At 38.3% G+C, this 27644-nt stretch overlaps 1 protein-coding gene across 1 annotated transcript in view; it reads right to left on the bottom strand.

Annotated features, from left to right (window-relative positions):
* Nucleotides 1-938: 938 nt before the first annotated feature.
* The window catches only part of LOC129747887 (frizzled-2), a 132115-nt gene continuing 105409 nt past the window's right edge, over nt 939-27644 (bottom strand). The window contains exon 3 of the mRNA XM_055742269.1: nt 939-7960. Within this exon, the coding sequence (XP_055598244.1) occupies nt 5559-7514 (1956 nt within the window). The 5' untranslated portion in view covers nt 7515-7960 and the 3' untranslated portion in view covers nt 939-5558. The remainder of the gene's footprint in view (nt 7961-27644) is intronic.

The raw sequence follows: 27644 nt of genomic DNA, 5'->3' as shown, positions 1-27644 counted from the left end.
ATTTATTGTGTTTACAGCCAAAAAATCTCTATGAATTTTGGTTTCAATTCATTCAGTCCTGACCTAGTGCAACAAGTTTTCACAAAAAATCACCAGAGACATACTGATAGTAAAAAAAACTATAACTTTGGACGATAAATATTTCTTGATTCTTGTACTATTTTTTTATGAAATAAAACGACAAACATTGCTTGTACCCTAAAAACGATATTGGAGAGAATTTCAAATTTTCCAGGAATAAAAAGCTTATACTTATATGAGAAAAAAGTGAAACTTGAGAATGAGCATAGATATCAATATAAATGATACATTTTATTGCTTTACAATATGATTATGTAATTAAGTGTTATAGTGTTTTGATATCATATCTTCTGTTACAATTTTAATGCATTTTGATAAATTTTGCTAAAGTAACGCTGATAGATACTAAGAGAAAATAAGTTTTCAAATCTTAAAAATTGCTTAGTTATTATTCCGTTAATTATAGGCCTGAACCAAGCCTAAGAAAAGTTTTGGATCAAAATGCACAATATGTATTCTTATTTTCAAAATATAAAACCCATGAACTTGACGTAAAGTTAAGCTCTAAGGTATCATTTTTCGAGGTGACTCTACTTAGATTTGGCAATATCTTACGAAGCAGCGAAATACATTTTTCAACCAAGGTGGATATTTTTCAAACGAATCAAGTGAATCAAGTAGCTGGTCATCGGTCATCATATTTGAAAGTGGAATGAAAACATCAGACTCACAGTTTTATTATTTTAATAATTTATTAAACAATTAAAAATATGTTTCACTTTTTATATATATACGGGTTTTTTTGTTGTTGTTGGTTGTTTTTATGGTTTTTTGTTACTATTTTCTTCACTTGTTTTTGTTCTTGTTGATCTTCGTGTTTGCTTCATTTTCTTTAATTTTGGGCTGTTTTTTATAAGAACTTTTTTTTAAATGTTTTTTTTTCTAAAACTGTGTCGCAGTATTAAAAATGAATTCCATTTTTACAAATGTTATTATCTCATTGTTTTTACCTTCTCCTCACTACTGGTTACATTGGGTTTTTTTTCTCCTTCATATATTTGAATTCTATTCCAATGAATGAATGCTGTTCCAATGGGGGTGGTGGTATGATTAATTTATGTGTTGTTTTTTTTGTTTTGTTGTTTCATCCATTAATTATGTTCTTTATTATACGCTCAAATACGGTTTACAATAATGATTTCTTTTGCTTTGATCATTATTCAAAATATTCGTATACAGTCTATTACATCTGTTAAAACCAGATTTCATTCACACACATACGTACCGTTTTGTTGGGTTTGAATTTATCGATTCGAAAAAAAATCTTTCTTTTTAACTGATTCCGTTATTGGTGAGAATGATTTTTGGTACAGGGTAAGTAGTTTTTCATAGGAAAAATAACACAAACAAGTCATAGCGTAGTTAAGGGTAGTTTCATGTTAAGTGATTTCGCTTAGAATGTGCTTCCAAATGGATGATTCGAGGTTAATTTGCAATCGAAAAGCGGGACAAATTTCCAAAGTGGGATGAGATTTTTCAGCTCCGGGCAAATGATTGGATGGAAATGCTCTAGCGGGTGGGTGGCAATTTTTTTTCCTTCCCGCGGCATTTGAAAATGACAGGGGGAAGCCACCGGAAACGGTCAAGCGAAGGCATTCTCGGAAACGGTGGCCTCTCGAACGATGATTTGTGCTCCGGTTATCATCCACAAGGGGGCAAGATGGAAAGATTTTAAAATCGTTTCAATTGCTGGTGTAAATTTTTTTTTGTTGAAATGTGGATAAAAAGCATCGAGTTGGAATAGAAATCACAATTCAGCTCTGAAGCTACAGCTCATCATCGTTTGTTGGTTTTTGACACTCGACTATGGAGAGTTTTTCCGCTTGCGGATTCTACTGTCGAGAGCTTTAGCTTCAAACTGAAACTCAAGCTTTTATCTTCCACTTGTTTATTTTTTCTCTCCCTACTCTCGGTCAATTGTTTTGATGTTAGTCTGTGTGTAAATTTTTGTGAATACTAATTTTACGAGCCTATTTTTCCGACACGAGAGAATAGGCGAAATCCAAGCGAGACTGACAATTTGGAAGCAAATTTATGCTGGCAATTTAACAATTTTCTGATTTTCGGAGAGTCGTTATGGCGATTTGGTCGTTTCCTCTAACTTCTCTAGCGCTATTTTGGGGAGTTCTTCCCTCGGTTGTTTGCTGGAACTGTTTTTTCTGCTCTTTCCTTCACTTCTTCATCAAAAAACTACAATCACGCTCGCTAATTGAATAATCAGTGTTTCGTATTTTTCGCACAGCAAAACATAGTTGTGCTGCGGTTAAAGTTTAATGCGATTTTTCACCGTAATCTCTTGTTTGTATTTCCCTTAAGCAATTTATTCGGATCTTGATTTGCTATTTTGAAATAATTTGCCCGGTTCATTGGGCTTTGCTTGACTGCGGCCTGACTTTGGCCAAATTGCCCAAAATTTGCCTCTTTTTCCGAACGCTTAAAACGATTAGGAGCATTGCAGAAATGAAGTTAAAACTGGCAACCAACTGATTGATTTAGAATAGAAATGCATTTTTGGTGCTCAAAACTCATTCTCACAAGTAACGAAACCAATTTACTTTTTCCGAAAGTAAAACTACACGGTAAACAATTTTGATTTCGATCCACGGTTCACTTTTTAAGAGCTAGGATTATGATATGTACACACGGGTTAATGTAAAAAGGGGGGCTTTCCTAGGAGATCTTACTCACTAAAATAAAGTAATATATGTGTGTTTTGCTTCTGTTTTCCACCTTCATTCAAGTTATTATTTATGGATATGAACAAAATTGCAGAAGCTTTTCAGTGGATGTTTCATTTCTGTGTTACCATTACTAAGTTTGCATGCGTTTTTTTTCTGATAGCTTGCTATAGTAATAAAGTTAGACTTTTTACAGGATAAACAAAAGTTTATTTATCATTAGAGTTTTTTTTAAATTACCTTTGCTATACGATAAGCGATTCTAAAAATCAACAAAAAATAACACTTTAATAAACCTGACGTGTATATATGGCAATCAGAATGCGTTAGGCATCGAGCAACTGTACATTTCTACAGCCGGAACAACGGAAAACTGAAGTGTAGCTGAGCGGAAACTAATTAAAGTCAATAAAAGAAAGGAAATGAAAGATATAAAAACCGAACTAACTCAAAAAGAAGAACGCCAACGAAAACAATCCAAATAGACTTAAAAGCCATAGCAGAATGTGAATTCAATAATTCAAAAAAATGTTCGAAAGGAATTAATGGAACGAATTTAAAGAATTTGGTCAACAAAGTTTTAGAAAAATTTGCATTTCTTTTGAGTTTAGGCTTTTCAGCTAAACTTAAAATAAAAAGAGTAGCGTAATATTTTGTTGCCACATAAAATCTTAAGCCAATATTTGCGCTGACACAATTTAAATCTAGCACGTTGTAACTTTTTAAGCATTTTTTTTTCAGACAGACCTATTCAAATGCGGCTTAACCACGACGAAGAACAAGTATGGGTAAATTAACTCTAATTACGTATAAAAGTTTCATAAAATGCACCGTTTATTCTTTTTTCTTTGAATAGTTCTACCGTTGTTTACGATAACTTGTTTCTTAACAGATTTAGGGGATAGTTTACGCAGTTTTTTTGGTCACAAATTGAATGTTACTTTGCACAGATGTTAACGATGAACACCTCATCGAACATTGCCAGAGTGAAGCAAGTTGTTTTAAAAATTTCTCTCGGATTTGGATGCTTGACAGTGGGATTTATCGATTGTAAGTTTTTCTAGTCTGAAGTTCCATGTTTTCAGTTGCTTTCATTTACACGTTCTTATTTCGCTTACTGGTATTGTCATTTTTCTTTTTTAATATTTGTTGTGCAGCGTTCGATTTTTTAGCGGTTGGGAAGATTCCACGACCCGAAAAAGTTTTCAATTAAAAAATACAAATTGAAAAGGTTTTCCATTTCTAATTGGCCTTACTTAAAAAAATAGTGTTGATTGAAAATTCATAGATTTATTGCATACACAAAGGCAGCTAAAAAAAGTCTTTGTTATTTATTGCACACTCAGATAACCCCCTTTGTTTATGCAATGTGTTGTTGGTTAATCATGTGAAATTTAGGCTGCGTACTGTTCCTGTTAGAACTTTTCTTAAAATTTTTGGAAAGAGTTTTAACGGATTATGAAAAAAAAGTCGCAAACGAAGATTTAAATTCCGTTTTCAAATTGAAAATTTCCATTTAAAATCCTTAGAAATGGTCGGGTGATTAATTTCGACATTTTTCCAAACCAATACTTCATTCAATCGGTCAGTTATTAGAACAATGTTGACTGCTAGTGGTGTGCGCTATAAAAAAGCTAGTTGATTGGCACAGGTTTGGAGTCCTGTAATTTCCAAAATTCATTGAACTCAGTCAACATGAAGAATAAACAGATATCGTTATTTCAAGCTATTTATCAAACTTTAATCATGGAGTTGGCTGCGTACTTTTCGAGTCCTGGAAACCACACAACATTTGGTCGGATAGAATTATTCCTTTCAAATTTTTTAAGCTCTTGAAGTCCAAAAAGCAGGACTAGACAAGACGTTTAAGCAGTTTTCGCGCGTTCTTCTTACCAGGGTTGGTGTAAAAAATGCCTTCCGTTTCTGGTTTTGTTTTCGTTCTCATTCAATCTTTTCTTAGGGGTAGTTCATCTACACATTTACAAAGTAGGTATAGTTTCAGTTTAAAAAAAAGTGCTTGTAGATGGACCAGGTTTCTACGTGCACTCACCGCACAATAACGGTTAGAGGCAGATTGCTTCCGCGCTGTCAGTGAGTGTTTTTCGTTTTGGGACTAGAAAGAGAGCTGCTTCATCGTACTTAAGTTAAGGAGCGTTGATTTCTCGTTTTCACTAAAGTAGGGCTTCTTTGCGGAAGTGTCCTGGCGATTAGCTTGGTATAGTACTATAGAGTAGTGTTTTCGTTTTTGTTAAATAGTAGTTTCTGATGTGTTATCATTTGTTATCTAGATGTATAGAGAGTGAGAGGATGGCGGATAGGGAGGGAGTAGTGCGACAAGACCGGCACGACTTCATTTGTTCTAACCTAGGTATTATTTGTTGTTTGTTTGTTGATGTAAAGAAATGTGTACACTTTCGCGCCTCGACTTACATGCTAATGCCTATGAAACAACGACATCTACATCACACAAGGTTTGTTTCCTTTTGTCTATACAAAACACAGACACATCTACACGCATCTACGCAGAGAAGATGGATTCTGCTCTACACTCTACATGACGATTTTGTACAACACACCCTCCCCATTTTATGCGCTCTCGGGTCAAAGCTGATCGCTGGCATTGCTGCTCGGTATCCATCGTGCCGTATCTGGTCGCACTGTTAACTATATCGGACCGTAGTCGCTCAGGGCTTGGCCTGGTTGTGGTCCGGGTAGCGTAACGACGACCGAGACGGCGCGTGGATCAACAACGGATCCGGATCCAGCAGTGACTGTGGAGGCGCCGCCAATATCTCCAGGTCATACGTGACTCAGCGGGGTCTGCTTGAGAACATGGTGATGCAGATGATGATGACTAGTGGACGCCACGCTTCCGACGGTTTGAGTGTACGGAGTGGCTAGAAGAGAAGCTGCCGCCGATCCCGGAACACCGATACCGGACGTGGCGTATGGCTGCGGTAGTGGAGGTCGTGGTTTGATCAATACCTGACCCGCTCCAGTCGGGTCCGGAGAACCGAACAATCTTCTCCATAATCGCCTCCACGAGTCTACCGTCTTGCCGGACCAAATCCACACGCCGGATGTGATTCCGACCGCCAGTGCCATGAAGTATTTGAGCATCAGGACCGAGTAGAGAGGTTTCTGTCGGATTCCGGTCATTGCTTTGCACGGACACGTAAGCCCAGTCATCCAGTCTTCCATGTAGTTTGCCTCGTACAAATGACACCCGATAACTATCGTTGCAGGGACTGTGTACAGCACACTGAAGATTCCTATCCGAATCATGAGCTTCTCCAGCTTGTCTGCTTTCGATCCTGCTCCAATACCACCTTGCTGTTTGATTACTGATCGAATTCTGAACAGTGATACAAAGCCGGCCATCAAGAAGGTCGTACCAATAACCAAGTACACAAACAGTGGTACCAGAACAAAGTTCTTCAAGTTTTCAACTGAGGTATTTCCGACGTAGCAAATACCGGCAATGGGATCACCATCGACGGCAGGCCTTAGCAGCACCGATACGCTCTGAACCGTCGGGATCAACCAGGCGGCCAGATGGAAGTACTGCGAATGCTTGGAAATGGCTTCATTTCCCCATTTGAGTCCGGCGGCCAAAAACCAGGTGAACGATAGCACCACCCACCAGATCGAGGAAGCCATTCCGAAGAAGTAGATCATGATGAACACCATCGTACAGGAGTTCTGGCCCATCGACGGGTACTTGATACCCTTGCCGTCGCACGCAATTTCTTCGTGTCCCAGAAACAGCCGCATCAGGTAGCCGCAGGACACGATGAAGTAACAGGCCGACAGGAACACGATCGGCCGCTCAGGGTATTTGATTCTTTCGGTGTCGATGAGGAATGTGGTGAGTGTCATTAGTGTGCTTATGCCGCAGAGGCCGGACCAAAGCGCGATCCACACCCCGGCGAAGTCCTTTTCCTCCTGGCTGTAGAACGCTCCCCGACACGGGATCGCGCAGTTTTGGACGTCGCCGACCCTTTCGACACTTTGGTTGTGCAGTAGGTTTTCCTTCCCCAGGGTCACCAGTGGCTCCCGACACCGGCACATGCACTCTTTTGTTCTTTCCCCTGGGGGATTTTGGCAGTTTTTTGAATTCTTGCCTTTGCATTTGTTGTTTTGGCCGGATGGACCTCCTGCCGAGGATCCTCCGTGAGATTTCCGAGTAGGTTTAGAGTGTGAACCTCCGGAACCTCCGCTGCCACCCGATGAGTGGTCTTCTTCACTGGGTTGCTCCATGCAGAGATTATCGCTGTCGCCGGACACCGGCAAGCTTTCGCAGGCCATCCGTTCCGGCCAGCTGAAGCTGTATTGCTGCATGATTGGGGCGCAGCCTGCCCGTGCTCTTTCACAAACACTCCGACAAACGGGCAGTGGCTTATGGTAGTCTTCGATGCAGATTGGCGTGTACATCGAGCAGAGGAAGAACTTGAGGTCCGGTGAACACTTAATTTCCACCAAGGGCCAGAACTGATGAACCTCTAGCCCAGCTTCTTCCTGTGTTTCATGATTCATTTCGTTCGGGAACGACGTTAGGTTGTAGCCGATGCCTCGGCACATCGGTATCGTGATTTCTTCGCATCGCGAGTGAGGATCTTTTGGTATCGCTGGAAGATGAGGCGCAGGGCTGACTCCCCCGCCACCCCCATAATAGCTGCTGTCGGCACGGGTGCTACACAAAAGCAGCAACAGACACACTGCCTGTGCACTAATCGCTCGCAACCGACTTGACATTGTGAATGAATTTTCACCTGAGTTTAACTTTCTGAGATTTTATTTCGTGATCTAATTTTCCGGTCCGAAAATTAAGACGAAACGCCAAACACCACTTGGCGATGGTTGGTTCGCTCTGTTCCGCAAAATTCAATTACATTATCTTCATCTTCATCGTGAAAACTGCGCCGCTGCTACTACAGCTTCCCGTTCTCGTTGAAACTCGCACCTTTTTCCGACACTCCGACTCTCGTTATTTTGGCGACACTCTAAAAGTGGCACATGTGTTACGGGCTTCCTTCTGGAAGGAAGAGAGGCCGGGTTTGCCGGGAAATGTTTAATTCGGAAAACTTGTTCCCCCCGGTGAGTGAGGCCAGCTGTGTCAGTATTTCCTTCACGGGTGCAAAAGCGTTTAGATAGTTGTTCCTAGAGTGGCAGGGAAGATAAGAGGCTGGAATTGCTGGATTCTGCAAAGAGAGACAGAGGAGAAAGGGACGGAAATGAATATAAATTAAATTATAATTAATATCATATGGGAGCGAGCAGGCATTTAAATTTGAAGCAAAATCATGTTAGACACGAGTGAATGAAGTCAAGTGCCCCGTCGGCTGGCTGGCTGGCTCGGCTGACAGACTGGTGTTGGCTGAGTGCTAGGCAACAGGGGCGTGATTAGATGATTGATTTTTGGTGTCAAACTCGGATAAAACATGAGTTTTTTTGACTGTATGGTAATTCAGTTAAATTATTTTGAACAAACAGCGAATAGCGCCTGTGCTTATATATTTTAAATGATTGCTATTTCCGTAAACTACACACTAAGAACGCAATTTTCTTCCCTCGGGATAATGACTCTTCGAATCTCAGGGGAATTGCTGAATTTAAACGAAGTTCGAATTGAAACCTACCCGAATCTCGGGATTCTTCATTTCTTCCGTAATTCGGGATGAAATTGCTACGCAAGTACAGGTACTCGAACGATTGACCTGTATCACGGAGAACTTGAGCTGTCAACTATTTTCCTTCGCGCTACTTATTGTTTTATAACTAAAATGTTTTCAGTTTAAAAAACAGTGTTACTTTCCTGCAATACAAATCCCTTATTTCTTTGTTCTTATCTAAAGGAAACCGTTTCGAGCATACGGGAAAATTTTGCAATTCCCAGTGAACTACAGGAAAAAACAGTTGTTTTCCTGAGTTGTTTTCCTGAGCTGCTTCGCTGTCCTGAAATCGTCCTGTAATTTCCAGCTGTTGAAAATACAGGACAAAATTCTCCCGATCATAGGAGAAAAGATTAAGTGTGTAAAGTTTCCAATGAACGCTAAACTATAGGCTATTGAGAAATCATTTCACTCGGGAACTATCGGTTAGATGCAAGTCGAGTGAATTGCCCACAATATCAATTTGACATTCTAAAGGGTGATACAGTCAAAATTTGGTCAATGTCAACTTGACGTATTTCTTTCAATTTTGCATTTAAAAAACTTGAACACCCCTCATTTCGAAGGTTTGTGTGTAGAATGTTGCTCCTATTTTGATTTTGGAATTCACTCTTCAGTTGTCGAAATGCCGTCCAAGGAAGATGAGCAGCGTATCAAAATTATGCTCGCGCATCGCAAAAATCCGCACGCAAAGCTGGCAAAATCGCTAAAAGTTTTCAATTCAACCGTTACAAATGTAATTAAAGTGTTTGGGGAACGTTTGTCGACAGCTAGGAAGTCTGGATCAGGGAAATCGAAAACCGGAAGCCACTAAGACGACAAAGAGAGTTGCCGGTAGTTTCAAGCGAAACCCTAACCTCTCTCTCCGAGATGCCGCAAATAAGCTGGGAGTATCGTCTACAACCGTGCATCGAGCCAAAAAACGAGCCGGACTATCGACTTACAAGAAGGTAGTGACTCCAAATCGCAATGATAAACAAAATACGACGGCCAAAGCGCGATCCCGGAGGCTGTACACGACGATGCTGACGAAGTTTGACTGCGTGGTAATGGACGACGAAACCTACGTCAAAGCCGACTACAAGCAGCTTCTGGGACAGGAGTTTTATACGGCAAAAGGAAAGGGAAAAGTAGCAGATACAGTTGCGTTCAAAAAAGAATGAAATCGTATGAAGCTGCGCATCTACTTCCAACTTTGACAAGCTGCCATTTCTCTCTCGGTTTATATTTTTTCATGAAAATTTAACACAATCTAGTTCAACTATCCAACTAACACTCCACAAAATTTGAAGTCTTTTCAATGACGGGAAACAAAGATACAGCTTTTCCCGTAAAAAGGGGAAATTTGGACTTGCTTCACTAAATTTGCTGTATCTTTGACAATTTTCATCGAAAAATCTTGAAATGTGGCCCAAAGATGTAAAAATGTTTGATCTAATATCAGGCCAAGTTTCGTCAAAATCGATGAACGTGATCAAAAATGGTGCCGGGTTGAAGATGAGGTTCATTATCGCCAAGCAGACGATTTCATTCTTTTTTGGACGGATGTTTGTATGGAAAACATTGTAATCTATGTATTCTTGGTTTTTTCTTCCACAAAACCAACATTTATTACAAAGAATGTTGTAAATTGATAGGAACTTCATCCTTGCTTTGTTTAGAAATAGAAATTGTTTCAACAGAGTTGGTATTGAAACAAAAGAGCGAATAGAATATTCGCTTTAATTGTTGATCATATTTTTTTATCGGTATAATTAGCAGGTCATTTCTGAAACTCTGTTTTCTTATTTTGAACCCTTTTGAAACATTTTCTCTTTCGAAACAAAGTACGAATGAAGTTTTTTAGTAATTTACAATATTTTTTGTGATAACCTTTGGTTTTATGAAAGAAAAAACCAAGAATACATGGATTACGATGTTTTCCATACAAACATCCGTCCAAAAAAGAATGAAATCGTCTGCTGGGCGATAATGAACCTCATTTTCAATCCGGCACCATTTTTGATCACGTTCATCGATTTTGATGAAACTTGGCCTGATATCAGATCAAACATTTTTACATCTTTAAGCCAAATTTCAAGATGTTTTGATGAAAATTGTCAAAGATACAGCAAATTTAGTGAAGCAATTCCAAATTTCCCTTTTTTACGGGAAAAGCTGTATCTTTGTTTTCCGTCATTGAAAAGACTTCAAATTTTGTGGAGTGTTAGTTGGATAGTTGAACAAGATTGTGTTAAATTTTCATGGAAAAATATAAACCGAGAGAGAAATGGTAGCTTGTCAAAGTTGGAAGTGGGTGCGCAGCTTCATACGATTTCATTCTTTTTTGAACGCAACTGTATTTTCAAGCACATGAAACTGTCAAAGTTCGCGAAGAAATATCTGGTTTGGCAAGCCATCTGTACCTGTGGCTTGAAAAGCACCATTTTCATAGCTTTCGGGACTGTCAACCAAGAAATTGAATAAACGTCTGCTGCCTTTCCTGAAGAAACACGGTTGTTCCGTACTGTTTTGGCCGAATTTGGCATCTTGCCATTACGGTTAAAAGGCCATGGAGTGGTACGCCGCTAACAACGTGCAGGTGGTTCCCAAGGACAAGAACCCTCTCAACACGCCAGAGCTCCGCCCAATTGAGGAATACTGAGCTATTGTCAAGTGGAACTTAACCCTCCAAAGCTGTTCGGGTCAATATGACCCGAAGCGCACATTTCAAACATCTTTATCATCACTTCAAAATACTGATGAACTGGTAATTTTGACTGACTAAGTATGTTCTATGAAAATAATGATTGAATTAACGACAATAAATAAAAATTTGAGTTTTGAAAATCGGTTAAGTGGGAAATGAAGTACAGCTGAGCAAAGCCAAAACTGGATGTCGTTTTTTAAAGTAAGATTTTTTTTCTAACGGAAGATCTGTGATGGCGATCAAAACTTTCATTGGACCCCAACATATCTATACATCGTCGGATAGATGGATTCTTGACAATTTCAAACATCAATAAAACACTTGAATACAGAAAAGCTGTCAGAAGTTATGAGTATTTTAAAAATAAAATTGATTTTTCGGACTTTTTACTTTCTGAACCAATTTCTGATAACCTGGTAATACATATCGACTTTATTTTGAAATGTTGAGTTATAAGAATAAATTACCTACACAATGAATATAATATCATCAAAATCGGTTTACATTCACAGCCAGGAGAACGAAATCAAACTACAACTCAAATTTCTCCGAAACGGATATTTAGCGAACGGCTTTGGAAGGTTAAAGAAGACCAAAAAAACTGCTAAGGACGAGCAGCAGTTCAAGGCAAACTGGCTTTCTGCGGCGAAGAAGGTGGACAAGGTAGCTGTACAAAATCTGATGGCAGCGGTTAAGCGTAAGTCCCGACAATTCGGATTTGGAAAAGCGGAAACCTAACTGAATAGTTTTCCTGAATTTTATACTAATTAAACTTGAAAAAGAAATTTAATTTGATTTTTTTAATAAACGATTTCACCGATTTACACGCGTTTTCCCTTGACCAAACTTTGACCGTATCACCCTCTACAAGCAATAACACAGCCCTGCGTTTGGAGACTTCATCAGTCAGCTGTCATCTGTCAAACGGACAACTTGCATAGGATATTGCACGAGATTGGATGAAAACTTTGATTCAATATTGATCGGAATCTAGTGGGCAACTGGATTAAATGTTCATGGTTCTTCAAATAGGAAATATGCATGTGGAATAAAGTGCATGAGATAAACTTAAACATCACTAATGTAACACATTTAGTTTTAACGAATAGACGATTGATGTTTCAAATAAAGTTACCATAAATAAGAGTTTTAATCGCATTTTAATCTCAATTACTCTGAAAATTCACTCTGAATTTCACTCGAATTAAGTTCTCTTCTCAATTCATTAGTGTTGTGCTGTAATAAATGAAAATGAATAAAGATTTCAACTCTTAACCCTAGGTACGCTTCCGGAAAATTCTATCACCAGAGCTGTTCACTTGCAATGGTGCAATTCGTCCTAAAACATCGTTGCACCGGAGGAATTTCCGGCTTGACTGGAACCGTTGTCATCTTCACTGTCCAGTGTTCATCCATGCAACAACGACGGAGAACAGCTAAGAGTTTTGCAAACATCATGTTGCAACAGCCAAACTTTCCGTCTAACTCGTTACCGATCGTACGCAGAAGGATGTTCCACTGCTTAGTAGAACCCGGCGGCAGTTTTTGTTCTTCCCACATTTGACCGAAAACTGGACGATATGAGCTTTCGCTACCGGACCAAACTAGAAGGACCAGTTCCGGGCAGGGTTTAAAGAGCAAGTTTGGTTCCAATTGCTCCGGGGGCCATTTTATAATGGCGTCTGTTAACTTCCACCCGTACCCGATTATTCCGGGTGGGCATCTAGCCATATATTGAACCATGTTAAGGGTTGGGTCGTTTCCAAATAACTTTCTGCCCATCCGGGAGTAAACGAATTCGGGAAGTGAGTTTGAAAGTTTCTAGTTTTTTTTTACTGGTTGTTGTCGTCCACAAATATCAGAGTGGTCCTACGACAGGGGGACCATTTTGCTAAATTGTGTCCATTAAGGATCCGATGAACAGGACAGAGATTTTTGTGCGAAAGGATGGATGTCATTCCACGCTGAGTGGGTTTGACTTTTTCCGGAAGGGTTTCCCCTGCAGGGATTGACGCAGGAAGTCTAATTGAATCAAATTCATTTAATCGAGTTTGATGTTGGCAAAGTACCACTTTAAATTGATTCCAAAACAGCACGATGAAGTGGAAGTTTGATTATGATGAGCGAGGAAAGATTCGGTAAAGTTGAGTAACGTCTAATTCCGGAGGAACCGGAAAACCGTTCGCTTTCAGCTGCAAAATTTTGAAGGCGTTTAAGCGGATATCCTTTGGCAGGTAGTGAATCTCTGCAGGTGTGAAACAGAAGAAGAATTGCCAGATTGCCAATCAAACATTCTTACGTTCAATCAGTCATTTCACACTTGCAGCAGCTCCGGTGTTCTCCGAAGGGGATATCCGCTTGAACGCCTGTTGTGAATCCTTTCGATTTGCAATCGAACGAATGAATGATGCTCATCCATTTTCGGGAATCGGAAATCGCTGCTGCCGGAAAAGCCCCGGAAGGATGGTCGATTCAGGATTTATCGCTCCAACCAAAGTGTGCAACCGTTCAGCTCCGACGGGAAAAACGAGAGAAGGACTGACTGGTTCGATGAGCTATTTGCCGATTGTTTGCAAACCAGTCCATGGCTGTTGTTCTTTGCTATTGGGATGGATTTGGTCAAATCCAAAGGAAAACTTGATTGGAGCGTTCGAGGCACATATGTCGTTTGCTAGGCAATTTAAACGCCTAAATGTATACTTTAAAATACAAAACTACCTTTCTAATGTAATGTTTGAATCAAATTCTTTTTGACTTGAAGCAGAACGTTTTTATTTTGAACTAAATAAACATTCTTATTATAATTTTTTTTTGTTCTTAGTGCATTGTGATTAGAAATTGACACATTTAGAACATTCTCAAAGATAGCTATCCGCAATTCTTCCAAATTCTTTTCACAAATTCAGTTAATTGAAGAGGGTAAGTAGTCATCAGCGACTGCATAGTGCTTAAAATTCCTCCATCATCAATGACACGTCATTTCCCCCCGAATTATTGCAACATAAATTCATAACCCATCCATCGTATCCCATCGTTAAGATATGGCTGCAATTTGATGAACTGGACAATGGCATTAAAATTCTCTCCCCTCCAATTGTGGGCCCGTTCATACAGTTCATTTAATGCTGCTAAGACTAACTGAGCCATTATTTTATGCTACTGGTGCAGGAATAAAATCAACATCTTTGCCCCCTCCAGAAATCTCCTTCGTTTAACAAACACCCCTCGAATCGCGCCCAAGACTGTGTAGTAAGTTTTATACGACCGGCAGGGCACATAAAATTTTATTATCTGTGAACTATTTTTATCTCGAAATTTCACTTGACTCTCTTGCGTCGCTCGTCGTTCCTGTGCCCCCGCGGTCCCGGTTCATGAAGTGTAAACTAAAAACATCACGGAAAAATGCTGCCGCACACCTTTCGATGGTAATGTTTCTTCATTCCATCTTGCACCTACTGGATATGGACAAACCCGGACGGAGTTGTAGACCATTTCTAATAGTTGCTTCCTTCACCACTGCGCGCCGCCGGTTGACTTCCACCTCAAGATCCAACCGAAATCCTCGTTTCGGGTTTAATAATGCCCCGCAGCAGCACCAGTTAAGTAAACATTATTGAGGGAAAAGCGTGCTAGACACGGTTTGGTCTGGTCTGGGCCTGACTTGCCTTTCTTTGGAAGGTGCTGCACATGGGAGCATAATGGAAAAACGCAGAAGCGTACACATGCCGGCCTGGTCGCCTTGCCTTGGATGCACTCTTCGGCCATCGGGCTGGAGTTTCTAAGACTTCCCGCTATCGCCTCCCTCTTCTGATGGCACCTTCTTACTTTTGAAGAAACCTCGGAACATAATCTACACACGGCAGGCAATACCCGGGGAGACAACCGGGCAGCAACAAATGGTTAAGTAATTACATTCTGGTCGCTGCCGCTGCACGGCTGGGCTGGGTTTTGTTGCGGGCGAGTTGGATTGGTTCAAAAATGGCTATTTTCTGTTGAAACTGAAGTATTTTGTCAAAAACAGAGACACCAGTAAATTTGATTAAATTCTGTTAAGTAATTTTTGTAACCTCCTAAGTAAAACGACTGTAATTTTTTTTGTTGCCTACACAAAGGCGCTTAATTTAACCAGTTCTTAGTGGGACATGAGTGACCAGGTTCAAAAGTGTAGATTAAGGCGTTTGGTTACAGTACCCAGTCAATCAATCAACTAGGCATTAGTTTGGGTAAATTACTGTTGATTGAATTCCCCAAACAATCTGATCATTCTATAAATTAAAACTAGTGTTTCGGTGTTGAACCAGCTTAGCATCGTTTAGACCGATTATCCGATCCGGGATTAGTGGCCGCATCAGACGCATTTCGTCGTCAGTCGTCAGCCTAATCCCCGGGCAAGGGGGGAAAATCAAATACCCATTTTCCTGGGCAAACTCCCAAAACGACGAAATCGACGGCGACGCGGCCGAAGACGACGACGTTCAAAGTTGATCTACTTTCTGAATCGGAGTCAGACGCAGCACAATAGTCAATAACCGTGAATCGTTATGGTTTTTGGGTGGACTTTGAAATCCGAGCTGCGGAATTGTGCGAAATTGGAGCCGTTTGATAGAAGTTGATCCGTGGGTGGGACCCAGACTATTCCGTTCGAGCGTTTCGATCGACAAGATGTTTGATGTGTGAGTGGTCCGCTTTGAACTTCTCGAGAACAAACTAACTTTCTGGATGTCTTCGCCATGGTGTGGTCCTTTCTCGAATACCGTTGCTCGGTACATTTCAATTTTGTGTCTGATCTTAAGCTGGCTAAGTTTGATTTCAAAGACTGCCAGAAAATTTAAGCAACATTCTAGCAGAATGCTTATTTTTATGCATACGGACGGAACATTGAGAGTGGCTGTAGTTAGTTTGGGCCAGAAGCGAAAAACAAATTCAGTAAGGGGTCCCCTGCTGGCAAGAAACGAGCAGAAACACAAGGGTGTTCGATTTCTGTTGCTGCATTCCTTCTCCTAACCTTTCGCTCCAATTAGTGCATGTAAGGTGAGAAAATTGTCCAACAATCCCTTCCCCTTTGGGGTGTTGCAGGTGATTATGGTTAAACTGGAGGGAAGGGGTTTGCTCCATTTCTCACCTCGGTAGGTGGTTTGTTTAGCCTTTTCTTGCTCCATTCTACTGCAGTGCAGTTTTTTATGATGTTTTCGACAACAGCAATCGTCATCAACACTTTTCGAGCTGCTTCGAAAGGTATCGGGGCATCAAATTTCCTCTGGGACACAATCACCTTAGGTGTTTACAAATCGGACTAAAGTGTATCAAAGCACGAGTAACTAGGGAGCTACTTTTGATGGAAGATTAGATTATTTACCATAATCGAATCCAAACCGAACGGCCTTCCGGGAATTTCAGTCTGACACCAGAAGATGTACATCAGATAGTCAAAATAATTTTACGCTCCATCAAACCGTAGCTCTTTGGAGAGTTTTCTTTCTCGCTGTCTCACCCTTTCAAGATCTGAAAATCCGACTCCGACAGGTATCGCTCAAGCAGGTGTCCCAAGCGAACGGCAACGCCTCTTCGGAAGACCGCTAATCAATCTGTTTTACGCAGCAGGTAGGACGCCTTTCGAAAGGGGAAATTCTCCGGTCCCGATCAGAGCAGAAACCCCACCGGGAAAGGGGGGATGATGATGTTGATGCCGCGGCTAGACATGCATACGGTAACCGGTGTGCAACATCAATTTTCACACTCCAAAACGAAAAAGAATGCATACACGATGTGCTTCGTGGTCAATCAACTTCACACTTTACGCGGTGAATTTGCCAGCCGAACGCGTTAAAGTGGGTCGATTTTTTATCTCCCCCCGTCTTCCGAAAGTCTGGATTAAAGAAGGTATATGGCGGCTTTAATTTACCCGTCGAAAGGGTCTCTCCCGTTTAGACTGTTTGATTTTTACGCGTGGCGCTCCCCTAGAAAAGGGTAATTAATTGGTCACTCGGTGCGGAAATTACGCTGTTCCTTATTAGTCGCGGGAAAGCGAGTGTGAAACTTAATGATGTGCACCGAATCTTGAGCTTCCAAATCGGTAACGTATCGTTTTTTGTTAGCTAGAAAAATGAAGCTGTAGTTGGATTGTTGGAAAAAGTGGTCCGTTTGAAACCTAATGTTTAGGCTAAAATACTTCCTTTATACTAAATTTTAGATAATTGTGCCTACATGATGAACAAAATAGTTTAACTGTTTTTACAAAAACGGTTTAAACATGCTCGATATTCCCTTATTGAAAATAATTGATAGCCACTGTAACTTAACACTGTTACTTTTGCCAAACTTCCAATAGTAAAATTTGAGCACATTTTGTAATCGCCAATAAAAAGGTGAAATATTTCCTGGACAATAAATACGAGTTATGTACATACATTTAGGCGAATGAGCGAAAAGAGGATAAGAAGGAGAAAACTACATAAAAAAGCACCGGCGGGGTAAGATGCCACGCTAAACTATGACTTTAAATAATTTCTATGTGTAAAAAACATGATTTTTTTATTATTGCTTATGCGAAAAGTGCACTCAAATACTAACAAACTGTAAAGCTATCTGTAGCTGTAGGGGGAAATTGGGATACTTGATCCCTTTTTCTTATTTTCATCACATCTTTTTTAAAAAAATTTGCATTTTCTGACAGCATGTAATTTCCAGTTTATATGCTGCAAAAGTTAGATCGATACATGAACCCGTAGATGAACTAGGAGCTTTTTCGTAGGATTAAAAAAATTGCGATATTTTGGAAGTTAAGGGGGGGGGGGGAGTAGGGTCTAACGGGTAAAAAAAATCACCATTTTCACGATTTTGTTCTACAGCTATCGTTCAAACAAATGTATTCAAATTTTTTGCATTATACAAAGCATTGTTAAAAGAACATTTAGTAATTTTTTCATAGAAAAATATTGAAAAATGAGCCGGTGACGGAGCACTTTCGAGGATGCCTTTTAGAAAACAGGATTTGCGGTGGACACTGTATCTCAGCACAGAATCATCTAAAGTCAAAAAATCAGAGCAAAATATTTTTTAATAGATGTTTTTCTGGACCCCAACGTTTTTATTTAACTTAAAAAATTTTTAATGAAATTTTTGTGGCTGTTTGAAGTAAAAACTACGATTTTTCATGGAAAAATCCGCCATTTTTTATCTGTAAAATCTCCTCAAAGTAAAAAAAAGAAAAACGTTGGAGTCTGGTATTTTATATGAAGAAACTATTTTCCAAATTTGAAAAGAATCGGATAAGTAGTTTTCAAATGACGATGTCCACGGACTTTAAAAATGTGCTTTCGAGAAAAACGCGTTTGAAGTTTCTGCTCTTGCTTACTTGCAGTATTAGATAGGAGGAGATAAAGGCCTATAATTTCGACAGTTTTGCTTCAATTGACTTGAAAATTTGACACAACATTCTTGAAATGTTTTACAATAAGAAAATAAAAAAATAAAAAAATCGATTTTTTGAAAGTGTTAGACCCTACCCCCCCCCCCCCCCCCCCCTTAAAGGAGACTTGATCCTTCAGTAAAGGAGACTTGATCCTTTGATCAGGGTGCCCTAAACTTTGGCAAAAATCATGTAAAATTCAAAGATTGATTTTTTCGGGCATATTTGATTTCATTTCACGGTTTATAAATATCGGACAGAAAGAATTCTAAAATATTGTCTACTACCCTATGTTTATTGCATACTTAAAGGCGCTTTTTTATTTTAAGATTGAATCACTTTTTTGAGTCCTTATTATCAGGAAATTATTGGATAAATATTAGTCATTAGATAAATATTAATAATTCAACAACCATTCAGAAGACGTATATATCATTTTAGACTACAGGGATGAAGTGAACATACATTTTGGAAAGCCTTTTCTTTAAAAAATTGAACGCATATTATTGCTTTGAAAATGTGTCATTAACAAATTCATTTGATACTTTAACGATTGGCGTATTGGAATAATTATTATAATTTTTCTTATGGAAAACATTATGAAATCATAAAAAAGATTTGAAAGTCACACGTCGTAAGATTTTACAAACAAAATGCAATAATTCCAAAAATTGTATTTTTAATTTTTTTTAAATAACAGGTTTGATGTTTTGTTCTATTTTGCAAATTTTTCTAGAACAGTTGATCTATGTCAGACATTTCAGTTTCGAGATAAAGCTGAGGAATCAAGTATCCGAAAGGACCAAGTTTACTCATTCTTCCCTAAATAAATTAAGCACTCCAGAAATTCTCCTGAATTCAGACAGTTTTAGTTCTAACCACAGGAAACGATTGGGCAGAATTGGGAAATAACAAGTATTTATTGATTAAAATAAAGGGAAAAACAAAAGAATAAACTATGAAAAAAAAATCATCGAAGCACATTAATTGCGTTAAATCGTTTTAAAGCCTTCCAAAATCTTTTGGTTTTGAAGAAAAAAAAGAAGAGCTAAACAAATTTCGTTATGAACGCAAAAATATTTTTATGCAATTCAGTGTAGAAAATAAACATTTCAACACAGAAAACAGTATCGAAATGTGCTTCTTTTCAGCACTGAATTCAGTGTCGAAAAGAACATTCCACGCTCTACTTGATCATAAATTTTTAGTCGTTGGCATGGTCGTCCATATTTTATATTTTTAAACAAGTGCTTTTTGTAGGGTATTTAAAAAAATCAAGGGAATTTTTAGAATTATTTAGCATTAAATTGTGTTTGCAACTTGTTGCAAAACTAGATTTTTTCAGCACTCGGTTCCAACTCGCTAAGCCCTGTTGGTTAAATTTACGAATCGTGCTGAAAAAATCCACTTTTTGTAACTTAATACATGAATAATTATTTTAAATAAATCAATCCGGGTTGTTTTTTTTAAATAATTTTTCAACAAACTGAGTATTCTCAAGCAAATTGCAGAAGAAATTCTGCATTGAGATACAAATATATTGTGCGATGTACTCAGATTTGAAAAGTTGGAAAAAGTTTAGACTCCAATAAAAAAAAAGTGGCTGTAGAAGCTGAAATTCGAAAGGCAGCTACTACGGCTTTTTAAAATAATTCTATTCCCGAAAAATAAAACCGTGTGGCTGAGCACCGTTTTTGAGACTGTTGCTTGGCTCTAAATAGTAGGGAAAAATGGTACAGAACGCACCAGTTGAGCATTAACGCTATATAGAGCTCTACCAATGTTTTAAGAATCAAATTGATCGTTTACGATGATTCTGGGAGCTTATTTATATCTTACTTAAACGGAAAAAAATCATAAAAACTCGATTTTCATGACATTTTTTTGTAAAAACAGCTAGAAAGCACACCGTGAGGTCAAACGCCAAAACAAATGGATAGAACGCTCCATACAAAAAAGGTTGTCAGAAATAAAACAATGATTATACTAAATATGATAATTTAAACATCAAAAGCATAATTTTATTTTTATTAAATTAACCATGCTATAGCAAAAAATAGTTTGTTATTGCTAAAAAAATGCACTTTTTAATATCCTTGTAGGTAAAACGCCTTTAAGTAGGCAATGAATCTAAATATGGCGGTTGATAATTTTTTCCGAATTTTTTTTCTTGGGATTTTTATTTTATTCCGAATCGAATATTGGTGCACCTTTTAAACTAGAACAAGGACAAAATTCGTTATAATTATGCATGAATGTCATAATTTGGGAGTCAGCGAATAAAAAGAACAACATTTCGTTTCGATATTCGGTTTTTATTAAAAGCTAACAGCATTCAAAATATGAGCGTAAAACACGTGGTCGTGTGCGCATTTTGCCCCAATTTGCATGATTTGGTCAAAATTTGTGAGAAGTTAGTGAAATATAACAAAATATTTAGAGTAATCCGAATGTGCATACGAGTGGAATAACGAATAGCTAAACTTTTATGATACTGTGTAGGCTGATCTATCATGAAATCTTATATGTTAACCATGAAAAATTACAAATTTTACACAGACTCGATGATTCCATCTGTTTCTAAGAATTTAAGTCATTTTAGTGAACTTTTAATCTAAGAAATGATAGAAAAGATTTTTTGTCACAATAAAAATGAAGAAAAACTTCATTCGAAGCTATAGGTTAGCGAACTTTTGAGAAATGTACAGTTTTCCCCTACTGGAAAAGCGTAGAAATATAAGGCTGCTGACTGTTATGGCTGGTTACCATTTTTTTTTTGAAATCGCATCGACTCTAGTGAACAAGACAGAGTGACCAGTGATGTTAAAATTTGTAAGGCATCTGCTATGGTTTTTTGGGAAATTTTCCAGCTACGGTGAACAACACGGACCTGGATTTTTAAGGCAGTTGTTTTGATTCTGACTTATAGAACTTCTTCCAGCTCCGATAAACAAGACTGAGTGGTTGTAGAATATCAGATTGTTGAAAATGCTGCAATGATTGTTTTGAAATGGTCCCCGCTGTGACTAACAAGACAGAGTGCCCTCAAAAGCAGATTCTTAGGGTTCTAACACAGATGAACAGATGTACAAACTAAGCCTTGAAAATTGTGTAAAGTCTCAACGACCGTTTCTAATAAATTTTATGTTTTTTGGTTGAGCCACCAGATGTCTCCAAGAACACAGGAGAGAACTGTAAAAAGGATAGTTCAGTGCCAAGGTGCTAGGTGTATCCTGATTTTCGAAAGACCGTCCTAATTTTTGAAAATTGTTTCTTAAATGTCCAGAATTGTCTTGATTTTGAAAACAACATCTCAATAAAAATCGAATTTGTAGGACAGAGAACAGACGTACAAGTTAGCCCACGAAACTTGTGGAAGAATTCCAACGACCTTTTTGAACTTTTTGGCTGGGCCACCAGATGTCTCCAAACACACCAAAGAGAACTGTCGCCATTTCAAAAAGAAAGTTGTTTGCTTGAATCCAAGACCGAAAAATAGCCAAAAAACAAACATTCGTTATATTGTATAATAAAAAAATATCTTAAAACTCATTAGCTAGTGTTCCTTTAAACTTGCTAGAAATACCAAAATTTTGAACAATTGAATGCGAAAGCAATACGTGAGAGTAGTTGCTATGAGATGTCTAGAATCAGAATTGCCGGATGAGACAGATCATCAAGAATGTTCCTATAAGACAGATCATAGCCGATGCGTCCTCTGACTTCGATTACTGTTCAAAGAGTGTGAAAATTCGTTCTAAAGCTGTGAGGTGATGTAAGTAAGCAGCGCAAGAATAAAGAAAGTTATTTTTTTCTTGCTAAACGTTACTCTTAGTGCAATAATCTAGGAATCAACTGAAGAGGTTCATTTTACTGAGGTATTGGTTTAATTACTCGAAAGTTCGTTAACGTTTTCGCCTTTTTGTAAACTGGGCGATTGAAAGTTGATTTGTTACTTTTGAACGGCGAAATAGATGGCACTGTTTTAAGAAAAAAATTAATGTATTTTTTTATGATCAAATTTGAAATTTTAACCACTGTTCTCAAGATTTTTGTTCGAGCTTGTACGTCTGTTCTCTTAGTTTCTAGTTAAACTATGAGAACATCGAACAAATCTGTAATAAAATAGTTGAACCTATTTAACCGATGCTGTTTTTCAAATCGAACTGCAAGCCAGCCAAGACGCAGCTCTTTGCTGCTGCATATATTAAGGCGTTTACAGTACCTGTATTTCACCTTTATTTATGCAATTTTAGCAGAGCTGCATATTATTTCCATATACATACCTAGAGGTGTCCTAAATTTTTTCTTCACGGTGTCCTAATATTTGACGAAACACACCAGAGGTACCAGACGTCCTGATAAATCTGGATTTGTACTGATTTTGTGCTGATTTTTGAAAAATCTTTCTTTAAATGTACTGAATTGTCCTGATTTTCAAAAAAAAAAAATCAAAACTGCAACTGAATTTATAGTTTAATAATCAGGATATCGAACAAATCTGTAATAAAATAGTTGAACCGATAAAAATGTTCGGTTCAGGTGATATTGAAATAGTATTTTCCGTATAAACTGCCAGGAGAGGTGCCAGGTGTCCTGATTTATCCGGATTTGTGCTGATCTTCGAGAGACCGTCCTGGTTTTTCAAAAACTCTCGATTCGACCTGATTTGTGAAAATTTGTCTGTAAAATTACCTGAATTGTCCTGATTTTCATAAAAACTTTTCAAATATAATCGAATTTGTAGTTAAACTCTGAGAAAATCGAATAAATTTGTAATAAAATAGCTAAACCTAGATTTAGCAGATGTTCATTTTCGGTGTTATTTGGTGTTATTTATTTTAGTGGTGTTATTCGATATCAATTGCAGGAGAGACAAGAAGTTGCGTACTGCTGTTACATAAATGGAGGCGTTAACTGCGACTGTATTGCGCCTTTATTTATGCAATCTATGCAGAGCTGCTTATTATTTCCATGAATCAAGAGGTGTCCTAATAGAGCATTTCCTGAGACAGATGGTGGTAGGGTAGCATTTTGTTTTTGTTTTGAAAAATGTAAACACCTACTGGTCGCCATTTTGAACTTGGGAGATTAGCACTGTTAAATTATTTCTTCAAAAGATATATTTTTTTCAAATTTACATTACACAACATCAACATTACCTTCAAAGTATGTCATGTCAACAATTTTTCAATTTTAGCTAGTTTATAAAATTAAGAATTTTGCATAACCATTACTATTGCACCGCTAATTTGGTTTCGTTACTATCCGGCCATTGAACATGCGTAGTGTTGTTGTTATTTTTACCCTACCACCAGATGCCGAAAATTGTAATCATGAGAAATCAGCTGTTCGGTTGACAAGTCGGGAAATGCCTTATAATCCTGATTTTTAGCTTCACGTTGTCCTGAGTTTTGACGAAACCACCTGCAGACCAGCCAAAATTCTGCTCGTCTCAGTGCATAAATTAAGGCGTCTACAGTATCAGTATTCCGACTTTATTTATGCAATTTAAGCAGAATTTGTGGTGTCCTGAAAAATCCTGATTTAATTGTTAAAGTTTTTTTTTTACTTGAAGAGTTTCGATAAAACAACTAATGAAGTTTCGAAACACATTCATGATTTGACTGATAATAATTATAAGTCGAACATTTATTCGCTATTTCTTTCAAACTAGCTTAAAGTACTAATTGCTGTTCAATAAGAAACACAGAAGTCCTGCATGAAAGTACACGATGCGTAACTGTTACTGCTAAATGCGACTGTTCGACAGTAATTTTCTAATAGATTGGGCATAGCTTGGCTAGATTCTTCTGAAGCCGATAACCACTCAAAAAGTGTTAAAGTTATTCAAGGCTATTTGTTATTTCGACAGTCTCTGTAGTGAAAAAAATATGATGATGGAATTTTTTTCAGCTAAAAATAATTCTGATTAAGTTTATGGAACAATTCAACAATTTGAAGTTGTGCAGTCTATTGAAGGGAATAAACGTTTATTTCTTGGTAGTTTATTAACGATTTCACCCTTTAAAGAGCTATCTACAAACAGTGCCATCCATTGCGCCGTTGAAAAGTTAAAAAAACAAGCATTAGATGGCACTGGTTTTCGTCAATTTTTAACAGCTTCTTTTAAAAAGGGTATTTAAAATTTTCACATACTTCTGAAGATTTTTTGATAGAGCTTGTACATCTGTTCATCTGTGGTTCTAGTTCGTTTTTTTTTCAAATCGTTTAGACTCCGATCAATATTGCGAATTTTAATGAAATTTTTAGAAGCGTCTCTGGTGCACTTGCAACTAAACAAAGACTTCCGACAATCTTGTACTTTACATTTCTTTTTCGGAAGTCTTTCGGAAGTCGAAAGTCCGGACTTCCGAAATTAAATTTAGTGCTGGTGCGTTAATAAGACAAAGTGACTGAAGAAGCAGCGTTGCCAGATTGAAAACCGCTCAAGTCCGTAGATTTCCCAAAAATCGAAAAATGTACTGATTTCCGCAAAACAAAACTTGATGACCTTTTTTTATGGTCATCAGGTAAAATTTTCATTTATCCGCAGAATCCCTTGAATTTATTTGATAATCCGTAGAAAATCCGTAGGAAATGCTGAAAACCCGTAGATTTCGAGCATCGATCCGTAGCTCCGTAGAAATGCTTAAAATCCGTAGAACTACGGAGAAATCCTTAGATCTGGCAAGGCTGTGGAGAAGTTTGGAACTTTAAGGCTGCCGCAATGATATTTAGAAACAATTCCGATTGAATAATTGTATTGAAATTGTTACGGCTCCAGTGAATAAGACGAAGAAAAATTCTTTCAGTTCCGTTAATCAAGACTGAGAAACTTTAAAAACACTCTTAGTAAGACGGAGTGATTGGGTAGTTGAACTTGAAACTTGTGCTTAAAATGTTCAATTCAATTCAATTTTATATAAATACCTGTAGCCACCCTAGTTGCTTACATCATCGAATCGTCAGCTGCAATCATCATCCAAGAGAAGGAGAAGATTTGGCGGTCTTCGATCATCAAAATGATTATTTGAACAATAGCCTTTGTACCACACTTTGCTTGTATAAATTTTCTTTCTTGTCAACTGTTTTCAAATGCCTGTTGCTCCTCTGAAGTCAAAATTAGATCTGGAATGCGATGATTACCTGCAATAGAAAGAAAGAATAAAAAAGGGGGTTAGAATCATCAAGAATCGTCAACTCAATTTATGTGGTTTAAGTCCATTCATAATAGATTACAAGGTAATCAATAAAAACAAATCAATAAAATTTCACCCTTCTCGAAAAAAAAGACTACGTTAACGACTAACCGGTTGCACAATTTGTGTTGCACAATTTTCCGTTTGCCATCATAAATTTCGGGATGCCCAATAAAAATCATTGGACCCTCCCTTCCTTTAGTTCGAGAGCGGTTTCCCGGAATCGTGTCAACACCGTTAAATATGCGTAAAAGTTGCCCCGGATGAGCCCCGGAATTCCACGTCTTTTAATTGTATTTTAATTGCCTCACATAAAACAATTTGAACACTGTTGATTGAGCTGGGGATATTTTTCGGGTGAATTTTTCCCAAACAACTCCGCCTAAAGTAAAAGGGGAAAGATTTTCCACGTGGTGTACCTACTCATATTGTCGTTGATGGTGAGTCAAGTGAAATGTGTTTGACATACGATCGGTGGCAGATCGAAATCGAGAAAAGGTTATCGAAAGGGCGACTGCAAAGGTGGGGTTCACGTGTTTATGGGTGCTAAACTTCGACATACCTTACAGCGGTTGTTCTGTTATTGTTTTGAAGAGGGGAGAAAATCCACCACAGCCGGATAGCATTATTTCGGGCGGTTTTATGACCAATTGAGGCATCCCGGGTAATTCGGGTACAGTCGAATCGGTTTTGTTGGGCGAGTCAGTGTATGGTGTATGTATGTAAATATGACGTATTTTCTAAGGTGGGTTGGGTTTGGGGGAAACATAAAATCACACGTGTGCTGCTGCCTGGGAAATCATAAAAATTCTCCGTTCCGGTGAGTCTTTTCCGTTTTCAACGTGCTGCGAGTCGTTGATGTGTAGGTTTCGTAGAAAGTGAGAGAGTTTAATATTTAAAAGATTCCCTTGTTCGGAGGATACGGAGTCCTGACTTTGGCGGTGGAGTGGGGGACCTTATGACGGTAATTATGGAGTTTCCTTTGCTTTGCTCGCTACTCGGGGAAAACGTGCCCTCCTTTTTCGGGGAAGCTAACAACAGTTTGTGGATTACGGAGCACGCGTCATGCTTTCATTTCGATGCCTTCCGTGAGTATGGAAGGTGGTGGAATTTTGAAAGGTAGGTTTCTACAATGCTGGTCTAAGGTTGAATTGTGTTGTCCCTATTTTGCAGGAGTTTCAATCCAGGATGTTCGAAACTGGGTCAATTAAGGTAATGTGAGTCGGGAGCAGGTTTCAACATTATGGTGTAACGAGTGTGCTTAGATTTTGAATAATGGTTGTTGTCTACGATGTAATTGGATATTTTCTTTTGTGCTCAAAGGTACTGCTAAATCAGAATGGCTTTTACCAACAATAATCTTTGCTTTCAAAATTTTGAAATGTTTTTATGATCCTATATTTATTGAACAATAATAAGACTCAGGAGTTAGTACAATTATCATCAACATCTCAAATCTATGCATTGCCTACACTCAGGCGTTTATTTGTTCTTCAAGGCGGTTCCTCGAATCGTATACATTCGTCATAGCTTGCAACCATGCGGCTCGAATGCATTTGTAGAACCCTGGATAACAGATTAATTGCGAAAACAAACAAGACTTGTAAATCCAATTAACCTCACTAAACACATTCCCGCAGTATGTGAACGACGTAGAAATTAGTTTCTCAACAAACGAAAGTGCCCCCATCCTACTGCTATCAGGGGAGAAAAAAATAAGAGACGGATAAATATCAGCGCGAAAGTGTTTGCTCTAGCAAAACCATCTCTGTAAAGTCGAACCGGACAAGAGTCCTATAACAAAGGCAAATGTTTACCAACTCATAAATTGAAATTTTGCAACAACATTTGCACTGTAGTGGCTACTACTTGAGATGACTGCACGCTGCTTTCAATCCCCGGGGCGAAGCTGTG

The sequence above is a fragment of the Uranotaenia lowii genome, chromosome 2 (genome assembly GCF_029784155.1).
Source record: "Uranotaenia lowii strain MFRU-FL chromosome 2, ASM2978415v1, whole genome shotgun sequence".
NCBI classification, from domain to species: Eukaryota; Metazoa; Arthropoda; class Insecta; order Diptera; family Culicidae; genus Uranotaenia; species Uranotaenia lowii.
The sequence above is the reverse complement of the archived record's forward strand: the minus strand, read 5'-3'. Positions and strand labels throughout refer to the sequence as shown.